General features: G+C 39.7%; 1 protein-coding gene and 1 long non-coding RNA gene across 2 annotated transcripts in view; one reads left to right on the forward strand and one right to left on the reverse strand.

The window, feature by feature from the left end:
• CA10 (carbonic anhydrase 10) overlaps positions 1–14,744 on the forward strand; it is a 189,145-nt gene that overhangs the window by 58,533 nt on the left and 115,868 nt on the right. The window contains exon 3 of the mRNA XM_061376890.1: positions 12,918–13,060. Within this exon, the coding sequence (XP_061232874.1) occupies positions 12,918–13,060 (143 nt within the window). The remainder of the gene's footprint in view (positions 1–12,917; positions 13,061–14,744) is intronic.
• On the reverse strand, positions 6,120–11,738 carry LOC133224937 (uncharacterized). Its single transcript, XR_009728977.1, has 3 exons — positions 11,615–11,738; positions 9,480–9,596; positions 6,120–6,841 (listed from the first exon to the last, which is right to left on the reverse strand). It is a non-coding gene; the product is annotated as an uncharacterized LOC133224937 (long non-coding RNA).

Genomic DNA, 14,744 nt, shown 5'->3' on the forward strand with positions numbered 1-14,744 from the left:
AGAAATTGTCATTATACTGCTCTGCTGGTTTCCTTTGGCAGCATAATAGATATATCCGTTACCCTGGCTGACAACAGCTAATAGTGCAGAACAAAGGAAAAGCATCGCTATTGATGTAGGTGAAGCTTCCAGTGACAGTCACCTAACTGCGGGACTCAGACTTTACCCTTTCCTTGTGCATCACAATTAAATAGCTATTACAAAGATAACAGGAATTAGGAAGACAATGTTGCTAACAGTAGCCACAAGAAGTATTGTTTTGTTTTGCTAAGGTCTTGTGATTCCTGTTTAACTTTTTACTTCAATATATCTGTAATAAGCACTTTCCATATTCAGTCTTTTCTGTTAAAGAAGCTAGGCACGCAGACTGGAATAAGTTTAGTCACTGCACACAGCTTGTAGTTGCTAAGCCACTGTTGCTCTTCCGTTAACATGAATGCAAACCAAGAGGGATTTTTATTTCAGCGTGGACTGTTACAGATCAGCAGAATTTATACAGCTGCTTGAAATGCTGGCTAGGAACTGAATTGGTTTGATTCTTGAAATACCTTTCTTAAAGCTCACACAGAAAGGTCATTGTATGTATTGTCGTGAGAGATCAAGATAGAAAGCTTTGCTTAAAGGAAAAAAAGTAAATCCTTTTTCTCCCATCATGTCTCCAAAAAATCATTCCATTTCCTGTGTGGTTGGAACAGTGCAGAGCCTCAGTTAAGTAAACTGGAAAGAAAGACAATTTTGATTGTAAGCCTGGTGTTTACTTTCCTTTATTTGGCCAGGTCATACTGGAAAAACCCATTGAGAGTAAGCTTCATCTACAGCGAGTGGGTATTTGTACATGGCAATTTTAATAGGATTTATGGTTACTGACTTAGCTGTGGTAGCTTTGTGTTAGAGGATATTTAAACAGAAGCAAGAACACTAAAGATAGCTAATCTGTACTTACTAAGCCTTCTGGATATTATTTCTACCAGAAGTGCATAAATAATGCTGAAGCACGTTGCCATATACCTGAAACACATGAGGCTGTTACAGAAAAATAAGTGTTGTTTTCATGACTAGCACAGTTTGTGTTCACTTTTTCATTAAGAGCACAAACTTTGTGTTTAAAAAGGAGTACTCTGTTTTTTGCTAGTGTTAAAGCCAGCCTGGTGCACTGATGGAAAACACTGGCCAATATGTGGAACTAGTTGGTTATAGTTCTCAATGACATTTTGACGGGTACAGTTTCTTTGTTAGGTCAGAAAGAATGTCTACCTCAGTATGTTTATTCAACTAATTCAAATTAAAACTGAAATATCAAATGGAAATTTAAGTCAGAAGAAATGTTTTCTTGAAAAATAAAAAACAGGTAAGAAAGGTGAAGAACTGTTAGTTCCAAAGCCCAAGGAATTGCCATGAACTAGTTCAGTTAGTCCTGTTTCCAGGATTAATCTGTTCATATTTTGATTTCTGGAAGTATTATCAAGCCTGCACCACAGAGGTCAACTTCAATTTATATTCTCAGTTACAATGAGACTGCAAATTTTGCCTCTAGGCAATGAGATTTTTTTTATTATCAGATGTATTTGATAATCATATTTGTAATGTTAGAATTTAGGAGCTGGGATCTTTGAGAGGGTACTTTTAGTCTTTGCACATGCATAGCTGTAAATGTCCTACTCCATTTGGATGTAGCCATTTAATACTTTCCTTCCTAAACCTCTTTCTCAAGGAAGGTGTGATTTTATTCTTCTACTGCTTGAAAGACCATCAAATACTGTATCCACAGGCTGAAATTATTCAGAAAATAAGGTGTATTCGGTTCTGTGTGAAGGTCACAAGTAATAAAGCCTCCAAGGCACCATCTTCCAGTGAATCTTTGCTGCCAAAAAGGCAACATACATTATATTTTATACATCTCCCTTGGAAACAATTGATGTTCATTCTTTCTGAGCTGTTAGAATCTCTGGCAGAGAGAAATAAGCTGTCGGGAGTGTTCTAGCGCTACTAGCCCTCTGTTCTCCAGACACACTGGGAAGCAGATTACGGTCTTGTGCCTCTGATAGATTTTACAATTCTGCATTCTGTGCATGACCTCTGTGACTGGGCTCTAACTGCCTTGCTAAAACAGTGGGTGCTTCTGCAATGGGCTTCAAGGTGGAGCCTTGCATACTGGATGATGCTGATGCACTGCTATAATTCTCACATAAATGGTGTGCTTGCTACTGTCATTGTTCACAAGATGAAATAAGTCATTACAAGCCACAGAAAGAAAATAGCACATGGTTACTGCCTTACAAACTTCTGCCACCTGCCAGCAGTGGTCAGATAAGCACTATTTTTTGTCCTCTGTGATTGACACTAGTATGAGACATGCATGCACACCCATAGCTTAAGAAAACAGCTGGCTAAGGAAGGGTTCTGGAAAGATTACTGCTGTGCTAAACAGCTTTTCGGTCATAGTTTGTGGAGTAGCTAGTTGGAAATAATAAAGGGTTCTCCTTGCAGTGGCTGTTTGATCTAACCTCGAATACACACCTGACATTCACAACTCAGTTATTCCTGTTGGCTTTCCACGTCAAGGCAATGCACTTCCATTTTCACACACTGATGGCAGCAAAGCAGCACATTTCCAAACCCTATCTTACATCAAGAGGGAGAGTCAACTCCTTGCCCATTACCTGCATCAGTTCTTGCTGATGCATTTGGCAGGGCTGGGAGAGTGGAGGGGTTTGAGGGGGTTGGTTTGCAGAAAAAAACAGCTTGAGAACGTTCCCAGTTAGCCTGTCTGATGGGATGCTGCAGAGCATTTCTCTGTGTTTGACTGCAAATGCACAAACTTCAAAGTAGATGAGAAAACACTTACTGGTGTCATTAAACACACATTTACGTGAGTATTTAAGAACCTTCACAGCCTTGTGAAAACCAATATATTTGCAAAATGTTTCCTCACTGACAGCAGAACTCAGCAGTTTCATTTGCTGTATCTCTCTCCAAAAGCAGCCTCAGCAAGATCAGCAAGGTTGTTTGGAAGCTCAGACTCACAGCAGAATGCAAAACTGAATGCATTAATGGAACAAAAGGTGTGAAACATGACCTCGCCATTAGACAGAATTCAGTATATTTGAACAACAGATACAGCAGTTAATCCAGTGGAAGAGGAGTTACTAATAATGGCAAGTCCATGTTAAATCCAGAAAGCTAGTTTGAATAATAGGTATGCAAAAACCTAAGTGTGTAGTATCTGCCCTGCATTTGCCATGAAAGCCAATAGGACTATGGACAAACCCACCTGACTATCTCTAATGAGCAGAAGCAGGTTTGGAGTTGGAAGAGGGAGGATGTGTACAACATGACACGTCTCCCCAGCCATTTGGTGAAGATGAATAATTTCATTTCTTCTCTTGTTTGTAGGGAGCTTACAGATAGTCCTGCACTTTCCTCTCTAAGAATGTATTCAGTATTTATGTTGTTTGTATGGGATTTTTCTGGACCAGACACTGCACTGACAGAATTTTCACATTATATAAGTGGCCCAGTTTTTCAAGAAAAAGCAAATCCTTTTCCATCTCCCTTTATTTTCACCCCTAATTTCAGATAATCCAGAGAATGCATTTCAGCATTTCTGAAAACCATTATAATAACCAGCCTTACACTCATTATATCAGTTACCACCTGGCATTTGGCTAATTCATAATGCAAGAATTTGTTGGGTAGGAAACCATCATATTTCCTATGCAGGGTAGGTGTGCTGTGGTGTGAACACAGAATACAGAAATCAGATCATGTGGCATGAACTAAAAGAGTACCTTGGCACTCAGCTACCCATTTACATCTCCGACAGCAGTTCTGGTGCAAAGAGTTTGTCATGTTTTGTTGAGAACAGCAAGATACAGACGCTTAATCAGGAGGAAGGCTGAAGACAGCAAGTGAGAGTCCTCTGCTTTAGCTACTGGGACTCCCAAGCAGTCAGATCTATCACCAGTCAGAGGCACCACTAAATCTGTTCTGCTTCTGCCTGTTGTACACACAGGGTAGCAGAAACAACCCAGAAGTATTTAAAATGAATCATTTGGTACTTGAAAGCTAAATTCTCCCCCCTAGGTAACGATCAAGTGGGTTTCTGTGCTCAGCAGCTGCCCATCTGCAAAGACTGTTGTGCCACATGTACTACATGTACAACCTGTTAGCAAGGATGCAGTGATTGGATTCTTTCAAAACAGATAGGCCAGCTCATGAGACTAACTGCCAATAGGAAAAGCAGCAGATCACTCAGTGGATAGCAATTAGCTGAATAATTTGATGCAAGAGCTGAGGAGAGGCCAGGGTTTCTTTCACTCTAAAATGTTTTGTAGTTTAGAGTTGTGGCTTGGCAGCACCACACTGGACTTCTAAGAGATTAGCATTGTCCAGACAACTTTCTTTCCAGCCTGTGAGTAAGTGCACCTACTCAGCTGTCCTAAGGACCTCTGGCCTTTCTAAGAGCAATCAAAGTTAGAGCTTTGGTAATCTCACTGTGGAAACAGCATCCCCAGGCAGGGGCAGAGCCTGGTGGAATGAGGTCAGAGAAATCTGATTACTCCAGAAAATACCAGAGCAGAGAACATCAGTGTTTCTGTCTTGGACTGTCATTACAGATACGAACTGCAGTGTGCAGTGGTGAACTCTCTGGCTGCTCCTCACTTGTCTTTGCAAGTCAGGACATTTCTGCATTATTTGCTGTCATTAGCTATAAGAGTCTTGTGGGAAACCAGTGTAGTACATAGCTACAAGAAACTCTCAAGAGGCTGCTGTCACACACACAAGTGCTTTGGAGAATGGGACTGGTTAACCCCTACTGGGTGCTCCTTACACGTAGCTCTCATGCTTCAGTGCCTGCCTTGTCCAAACTGAATTCCTTAACACCCTGTAGTTTCAGAATGTGATGCTCATTTTATTTATCCTAACAAAGGAAGTGCTAACCATATGCAGACCTATACTGACTTTGACAAGAAATAGTTAAAATTCCAACTTACTACCTGAGAGTTATGTTTGGTTTAGTAACTGCATGCTGTGAAGCACTGGTATAGCCAGAATGAGCACTTTTGATAAAATAAATATGCTGTCTTCTGTAGTTTTTTTGTTTTCCTTCTTTCATTTATACTTTTCAGCAAAAGGATCAATAGTATCCCAAAGACATTAAAATAAAGCTGAATCTACAGAACAGCTCAAATTATCTGCTGGATAGGCAGTCTTTCTCCTTTCCTTAAAACAGTAAGTTCCAAATTACTTCTCTCTGAACAAGTTTCTCCAGTGTTCCATTTCATCTATGTGAAGTTTTCTTCACTGTCTTTCTGGATCTTCCTTAAAACCTTAGATCTCACTCACCTTGCCTCAGAACAGCCATAGTGCCCACTTTTACATCATGAACCACAGCACAAACAGAAGAGCAAAAGATGAAGAAACATGAAGAGGAAAGGTTACTTCCAGGGATCATACAATAGCTCAAATCTGGGCTTCCTGCATGTCAGTGCAAAGCTGTATTTAAAGGACAGAACGACCATTTCAACTGTTTTGCATTTTGTCTTTGTCCCTTTCAGTCTACTTTTAAATCCAAGCCAAACTCTCCCTCTTTTCCACCCCGCAAATTACAATGAGTGTCAGGAAAACTTCCTCAGTTGTGATAGCCCATGTGTTCTTTGCCCACTTTGAGGGGTTCTGTTGAACCCTGGCAGTGGTTGATGACTGAGGGCCTGACCAGACTTGATTAGAAACTGCCAGCTGATTGGCAAGTAACCGATGCATCCTGTTAATCATACAGGCATCGCAGGCACTGGCAGACATAATAAGGGAGCCCAGCATATGGCAGATACAGGCACTGATCCAGTCCCATGTGTATGCTCAGTGCCTTGGGTAGAGAAAAAGAGAAGCTGTTGCTTTCATCCACTCCCCTTTTTCATCTTTAGCTCTTTTACCAAGAAGGATTCCCTTTACCCAGGACCAACATTCCAATGAGCAATCTGCGCCAGTTCCACCAAACATCCTAGTTTCTTTTTAACCCTTAAACCAAATGTCCTTTAATTGGTTTTCATTTCCATTTCTTGAGATACATTTATGCTAAACCCTTCAACATAAGCAACATTACTAACATTATGCAGGAAGACAGTTTTCCCCAAGCTCATTCCAATCAAAAGGTTATACAGAGAGAAAGGAGTAAATTATATTCTCAGAACAGTAGTAACCATGGCCCTAGAAGATCAATACTGAAATAGCTTAGTTTTAGACCTGGCTACACCTCTGCCTGTAGATACACCCCTTCCTACTCCTGCCATACAGATGATGCAAAATGAAGGGTTAATACGAAAAGCGAGTACCTTTTAAACAGCTGACCTATATTTTGGGGAAACATTAACGTAGTATTTGAGTGTTAGTAGTGTGGGAGAGAAAAAGCTAATTGCATACTATTGTATAACTGCTCTTTACCTAAGATTAACATAATTTATAATAGTGAATGAGTCTGGTGGAATCAGTGTAATGAAAGAAGTGGTAGTTTTTTCTGCACTGGTATCCCAAATGTGTGGATTAAAATAAGCAAAAGCTTTGCAAGGTTAGTGGTCACTAATGGTGATTGCTAAGTACTTCTTTCCAGGTAATACTCCTAATTGAAGAAAATGTTTAATTAGGCAGAAGTAAGCATCTATAATTTCAAAAGTAAATTGAAGAGAGTATTGCAAGGTGTTTCTGTTAAAGGCATAGCAAGAAACTAACACATTTTGAGAGAAAAATCTCTCTCCAGAATCTTAACTCCTCGTTTCCCTCTCTGTTTTCTGTTCTTTCTTATTTAGCCTGTGCAGTTGTTGAACTTCTCCTGTCATTGAGAACTCTTCATACAGAGGGAAGATGACATTTGAAAACTATGGAATGAGCAGTATGTAACAGGATGCTGTTAGAGTTCTTCACAATTTTCATTTTTTTTATACGCTTCAAGATCTATTTTAATAGTGTTTAGTATTTTTTCACTAATAGCGATGCTGTCTTACTCTGGAGGATATATTCCAGCTATCAACTTTCTGCTTCTTGGAAAGAAATCAGAATGCTTTCAGTTCTCAAATTTGAAACCATTGTGATACTGTCTAATATTACTGCAGTCTGGAGATTTCTGTGACCAATTACTTACATGAATGCCATTCTGTACTCTCTTATTTCTTTGGTGCTCCCGATTTATCTCTCAAAGCTGCTATGACTTTACGTTTGGCTTTTATGTAGAAGCAGAGCAGGTCATGTGGTTATCCAGAGGCATTAGTATGGTAATTTTCTTCAAGTTGAGTAGGTGGAAATAATTAATGGACTGCTTTATTGATGTACATAGATAGCTGATTCTCTCTGTGGTTTCAATTCCCAGCTTCAATAAAGTAGCTTGAGATTTTATCTGAGGGACCAGTAATTACACAGGGCAAGAATAATCGCTGCACAAATACAATCTGATTGTGTTTTATGCTATCGCCAGGGCTGATGCTAAAGCTTAAATATATAAACAAGGATCGGCTGCATGAACAAGCTTACATGAACTTTAGAGTAACTTGAATTCAGAGAATCTGTGCTCTGGAACGTTGAGCAAACTTCAGAGAGAAAGTTACAGTCTCAGTGCAGAACAACACAAGTGGCAGTGTTCAAGGCCAGTTTGGACGATGCCTTGGGTGATATGGTTTAGAGCGAGGTGTCCCTGCCCATGGCAGGGGGGTTGGAACTTGATGGTCTTAAGGTCCTTTCCAACCCTAACTATTCTATGATTCTATGAAATAACTTTACTGTCTTGACTAGACTCCATCTGCTATTATTGACAGTGACCAGTAGCAGATACCTTGGGAAAAATAAGCACCTATAAAAATAAGCACCATAAAAACTGGATTCTAGCTACAAACTCTTTATGGCTTTGCTAAGACCAAGATGCAGAAACAAAGCATGGGATAGAACTCTGAGAATTTTTTATATAAATAAGCCCTCAAGAGCCAGACAAGTTATGAGAGACACCGCTTAACCATCCACAACACTTTCATGACCTGGACCTCTTGTGCCTAGCACCATTTTATCATTAAGATGTGCACAGCATGCACTCTGGTCCCATGCTGGGAAAACTACTGCCTCCTCTCCCAGCATGGATGCAGACTTGTCCATCAGCACACGCTACAGACAGTACCATTATGCTTAAGTGCAGGTTTGCTGTACCCAAAGGAGGGCATCCTTAAGGGACAGTGTTCACTCATTGCTTTTCTCTGGAGAGGGGAAGCTTGGGTTTATTTTGGCAAATTCTTGGTACTCATCACTAGGAGAACAGCATTAAATCTTTGCTTTACCTTCTAGCTGCTATTATTTCACTGTTGTTATGCATAGGTTTGGCAAAAGCCATCAGAATCCCTCATTCTATTGTGTCATGCTGATACTAGAGCATCTTCATACATCTCAATATAAATTGTTTCCAGTAAATTGAAAAAAAAGAGCAGCTGCAGTAAGATAGAGGCTGAATAAGGACATCAGAAATTTTTGTAGAGGTATAAAATATAAGCAATCTCCCTCATCGTATCACACAAAGTCTCTTGTCTGTCGTGTACCAACAAATAGAGGAAATGAAGTTTGGATTTATCCAGTTTTCTTTCTGTTATGAGACGGTTGAAGGCATGACAGTGATCAGCCAAAAACTTATCACCTTATTTCTATGTAACATGTTTGCAACAAATCGGCTCTCAAGCAATATAAATTTACAGGGATTTATTGACGAAGGCAGAGATGACATGATCAGTATAGAGAAACTTCTGGTAGTATAACCATAGCTAGAGAACCTTGTTAAATGAGATTGTAAGGTAGCATGTGAGCTGCATGCCAACTAGTTCCTGCACAGCTCAGGAGCAAGGCTTCTGCCTAAAATGCTTCAGAAGTACACACACACAAAGATGCAGCGTATTCCCATTTATACATAACTAGATTTTAATGGAAACACAACACAATCGTGGGGAGTGAGATACTGTTTCATTAATGACTTGACCCTTAGTAGGCTCATGTCTCTTAGCTAAGGTGGAATCATAATAGGTGTTTTCCTATGTTCAGTGCACTAATTTGTTTGGACTAAACAGTTAACTAAGACCATGTGTTTAATTTAAGCCTTGGTTTCCTACATGAAGCCTTCTTGAATTTTTCCATTATGGTTCTGAATACTTTTCTATTACTTTGAGCATCTAAGCAGCAGCACTAATTACTTTAATTAAATGTAATCAGATATTAATATGGCATAATATCCCCATCCCCTGGTTAACTTAGGTGTGCAGTCAGAGGTCAGTCATCCTTAATTAACCTTCAGCTGAAGAAGCATAAGCAAAGTCACTCCAATCACTGGGATAAGTTTTCCATTGCTACACTTCCTCTTTGTCTAGCCAGATATAACAGAGCTAGCAACAAGCACACACTGGAGACACTTAGCATGAGCTCCCTAGGCATGTAACAAATCAAGGATTTCAACACAGACTTACATGTTCAGGTGACAAGTGTAACCTTTGCAGTGCAGCATCGCAGTATTGGAGCTCCACCTTCTTGACTTCCTGGCGCTCAGCTGGTGTGACAGGCAGTGTACAGAGTGCAGGGGCTCCCTGTCAAAAACAGAAATACCATTGTAAAACATGCCGACAAGAAGGAAACAGGGCAGGAAGGCCAGGAGGCCTCCATGGATGGATAAGGGCTGCTGAGAAAACTCAGAAGGAAAAAGAAAGCTTATAGAAGGTGGAATCAAAGACAGATAGCCTGTGAAGAATACAGGGACGTTGCTCATGAAGCTGGTGATCAGGTATAGGAAAGATAAGAAGGCCCAGTTATTGCTGACTCTGACCAGGGATGTCAGATATTACAGGAAGGACTTCTGTAGCTTTAATGCACAAGGGGTAATGGGTTTAAACTGAAGCAGGTTAGATATAAGGAAGTATTTCTTTACTGTGAGGGTGGTGAGACACTGGATGTTCCAAAGAAGTGGCAAATGCTCCATCCCTGGCAGTGCTCAAAGCCAGGCTGGATAGGGCTTGAAGCAACCTGGACTACTGTGACGTGTCCCTGCCCATGGCAGGGAGATGGAGCTGGATGATCTTAAGGTCCTTTCCAACCCAAACCAGCCTGGGATTCTGTGGTCCCCTCACAGCAGCTATTTTCCAGTGCAGCTTTTCCAGGACAATCCAGTTGCATCACAAACTCTTTTAACTCGTATGAACTTCAACATAAGGGACTGACCTGTTTGACTTGCCATTTTATTGCACTTACCCGATCTAGTTGGTTTATTTATTTTTAAACAGCTTGCTAAAGAACTGTTGTACCAATATCGAGAGTACTTCTGCCCAGATCTTCTTTAATAATACTGGAAACCATTCAAGCCACAGATTTCCCTTCTAATGTTTTCCCTCTTGAACCCACAACTCTACAATTTCATCATTCATTTATTTTTATCATTATTTATCTTTTTTTAATAACAACACAGGGGGATTTATCCAGGGAAACCAGGCTGCCTCAATTAACCTACACTTTTATTTTAGGATTCTGCATAAACAGGGATTTTCTCTGACAGAAACTGAAGATCCTGTGGTATTTCTCTGAAGAAAAAGCACAAATAATTAAGCATGCTCTGCTTTATTTTTAATTGCACTAACATTTCTTTATTCCCATTTCAAAGCATTAGCACTATTATTTATCACACTCTGGGAACTTCTGTATTCTTGCAAGTCTCCAGTAGAAGTGGGAATTCATGGGGAGGGTAAACAGAAGCCAGATATATTTTTAAGACCATACTGCCTGTTCATTTTCCTTATCACACAAGGCTTTGGTTAATTTAAAGGCCTCCCATCTGACCCTCTATGGGGTGGAGGCAGCCAGGGTTTGTTATTCACATGAAAGACTACTGACATGATTTGATGTGGGCATCTGCCATTTTAGCCTTTTGGGGTGCTATAGCAAATAGCTGTATTTTAGCTATTTGGGGTGCAAAGCTGCTTTTTGCTCTCCCAGAGTCATAGAACATTACACTGTGATCCCTTACATGTTTCCTGCACCACATGCAGAGTAGTCACCCTTCTGGGGCTTTGCATGTGAGCCGATTTGCTTGTCCATGTCAGGTGTTTAAAAAAGATATTTCACTGCTCAATTTAAGGTATTAATAACACATGTTCACTTCTAAATTGTATGCGAGGAAACTAAGTTTGGTAGCTGTAACATGTCAGTTGTGGCTGTATCACTTGGATCCGTGCAGGGCTGTTTTTGTTCACCTGCAAGTGTAGCACCTGTAGATGCACAGACAAGCCAGCACAGGGAAAGAAGCTTCAGCCAAAACCTGAGTTTTCAGATACTTAGGAGTAAAAGTAATATCTGTGGACAACAGCTTATGAACTTCTGGTATAGGCAGATACTCAACAACTGCAAAACACTTCCATTGCTTCTGTGTAGACACTCATGCTGAAGTTTTGCCATGCAAGCAATAGCCTAAAAACAGCCCTAACATTTATTTGCTTTTGTAGAAATCTTACACGAAGCTGTACATTAACCCAGCCAAAGTTTTACACCTGAGTACACTCAAACTTTGAGGGCAAAAAAACCTGAAACGTCCTGTAAAACACGATAGGAAAACACTCACCAAGATGAGCCACCTCCACCTGTCTCTCCTCCAGGGAACATCTTCCCATTGGGTTAAGTCTACTACAGCCCAAAAGGTCAAATCCAGCCAAAACTCTATGTGGCTCCCACTAGAATAGCAAAAACTCCAAGCAGAACCCTGCACACAACCAGCTACAGCAATCAAAAAGCTTTTAATGAGCAGCTGATGGGTTGTTTTCAGCTCTGCCCTCTGGGCAAAACACCTGAGCCCCTGCCCAGGGCCTCAGGCACAACCCCTTCCCCAGCCTAGTCACATAGTTTGTAAATCAGAAGAATGGTTTGAGGGTGAAGATGATGAAAACTTCTAGCAGCATGTAAAAAGAATAAAGCGAAGAAAGGCATCAGCATTTGCATCACTGAAATTTCCACCTGCCACATAAAACTGCAGAATAATCCTGATAAAGTTACCTTATACATTTCAGACAGGGACAAAGTGTAGAGACACGAATATAAATGTGGCCTTTGTGTACCTTGTTAGCTGCTCTTTACTCACTTAGTAAGAAATTTTTTCAGCACCCAAATTGAAGCTCAGGTTGTGCTTGTCTATAAACTGCAGGTCCGATGCAATATAACTTTAAGCCTGCAGGTACCTGATAAGAAGCAGTATAGTGCTGCATCACATTTTTTTCCAGTTAGGGGTACAGAAAGTAACTCACTTCCATGTTCCAAGCACATGCAGGGAAGGAACTATCCTTTACCACCAGAGTATGGCTTTTCCAACAACATTTTTTTAGATCAAAACTTACACTAAAGGTTTAGGTGAATGGAAGAGAAATCAGTAGAACCTGTCTAGAGAGCAGGCCTGTTCTCTGGGAACACGGTGTGTTTCCCTTATAATAATGCTGAGGCTTTTAATGATTTCTTGTAAATATGAAGACTTTCAAAATATAGAGTAGAATGGGATGGTTTCAGTTAATGGACACAGTGAATGTGTGCAAAATTAGCAAAAGGACTAATGCTGTTGCTCAGTAAATATTCTGTAATACTAACAGGAAAGGAGCTACTTATGATGGAGTGTGGAATTACATCTAGATACCTTCAAAAGAGAAAGAAAAAAACCAAAACCAACCTTCTATTTTGATACAAAAGTATATGAAACAATATGCTTTTGTCTTTGTGCATGAAGTTTTACATTTCAAGTATTAGGTGATTTTGCCTGGTTTCAGTTTCAGTGTGTGTGAGCAGACAATATGACAAGTTTAATCATCTGGCCATCTGCCCTGCATGTATTTCTCTCATCTTTCCAGACTTTTCTTAAACTTGCACTTCTTTATATTTTGCAGTTCCCTCCTTTTGGGGTTTGGTGAATTCAGCTTGGAATCTTTGCTCTGTTGGGAAAAGACAGTCACCTGTCAATATTGAAACCAGCCATATGATTTTTGATCCCTTCCTAACTCCACTTCGCATAAACACAGGGGGAAGAAAGGTATGTGTTCTATCCTGGTCTGGTATAAAACCAAGAAGTTACTAGACTTAACAAACATTTGCTCTATTTCATGTTTCTAAAGCATGTACACTTTTGTCTCAGTCAGCTGCAAGGCAGAATAACAATGTAGTGTTTTACAAATCACACGATTTCATTACTGATGGAGAAATAGCAACTGCACAGTTTTAGTTGTCTTCTAGAATGTATTCATATTTTCATAGTAACTGTTACTTGAAACTCTGCTGTCAGAAATAATAGCATCCCGCTTAGAAACTCAATATTTATAATTAAAATTAATGTTCATCCTGAGTAGCATTTTAAAGGGGTTATTCTAAAATCATAAAAATACCAGGTTGGAAGGGACCAGGTTATTTAAAATGGCCGAGACCTTCTTTTAGTCATCTAAATCAGGATCACGTTGCAGTACGTTAACATAAAGGGGTAGGAAGGCATGAGCATCTTTATGTTATGAAGAACTCATCTAAATTCAGCATGGTAATTTCTTGTTGAAAAGTATTCACCCCTCCTGACTGGTTTATTAACCACTGTTTCTGACCAATGATATTTTTTAAATCATGTATCTAGAAACCTTTTTACCCAGATTTGGAAAGTACATCTCAATGAACTGAGGTATGAGAACAGAGTCAGTCTGGGTTAGGTAATGTGTGTACTTGTGGTTTGGGAACCTCAACTTCTAGGCTAGGACGGTCCTCAAAAAATTAAGTTATCAATTCTGTTTGTTCAACTGAAGGGTTGATACTTTTCAATTGTAAAATTATTTTGTAAAATAAAAACCATCTTGAAGCTGTTGGCACTCTTGAAAATAGTCCTTGGATCATTGTGGTTTTGTGTTGTTTCCCTTATGTGCGGGTTGCTTAAAAGGGGATTTTAAATATTTTGTTGCTTATTCCATGGAGGTGGTTCTCTTTTATTAAACCTATAATACACGACAGTGCAGATGAAAAGGCATTGTGGCTTACAGCACTGGAAAAATCAAAAGGCTCTAAGAGAAGGTTATTCCAAAATGATTTCTCTTCTCCTGTTGTCTTGACAAATGAGATTGCTGCTGGAACCAGTGTGAGGTTTTAGGACTTTGATCTGTACTTCCCATTGAGTTTCTGGTGGTACATGTGCACATTACTATCGATGTAAGCTTCAGCATGGAAATGATGAAATGGTGGTGTTACTAAAGGACTGTAATGCTTTCAATGATGGCCCAAATTTCAGGGTAATATATACATTTTGGTTTTTAAACAGATATGCATTGAGGTTTTCATCTTGATACAAAAAAAAGTTTTATTGACTCTGCAATATATGTAATGGTTGAAATATTTCACATTATTTATAAATTACAGTATGACACAATATGACATAATATGACAATGAAGGACAGAAGTAAATGGAAGTTGTCAGTGAGTAAAAGCCAGGTGTTTTAGAATATTTAATGTCTTTAGCAGTCCTAAGGATTCAACTGTTTCTTGTACCAGCTGAGGGTGAAGCAAATGTCTGAATATTAATAAGGTATTGGAGGCACTGATAACCTGGAATGCTCTATCAGTAATGAGGTGTTCTTACCACACTCACAAATGTTATCCTGCTTCTATCATGTTACAAGAACAGGATTTCTTCTCGTTGTGCTCCACCTGTTCTAGAGAGGTTTCTGAAATGATTGAATCAAAATCCT

Source organism: Neopsephotus bourkii, unplaced genomic scaffold (genome assembly GCF_033783945.1).
Source record: "Neopsephotus bourkii isolate Nb327-2 ecotype Australia unplaced genomic scaffold, CSIRO-AGI_Nbou_v1 NB_1749, whole genome shotgun sequence".
Lineage (NCBI taxonomy): Eukaryota > Metazoa > Chordata > Aves > Psittaciformes > Psittacidae > Neopsephotus > Neopsephotus bourkii.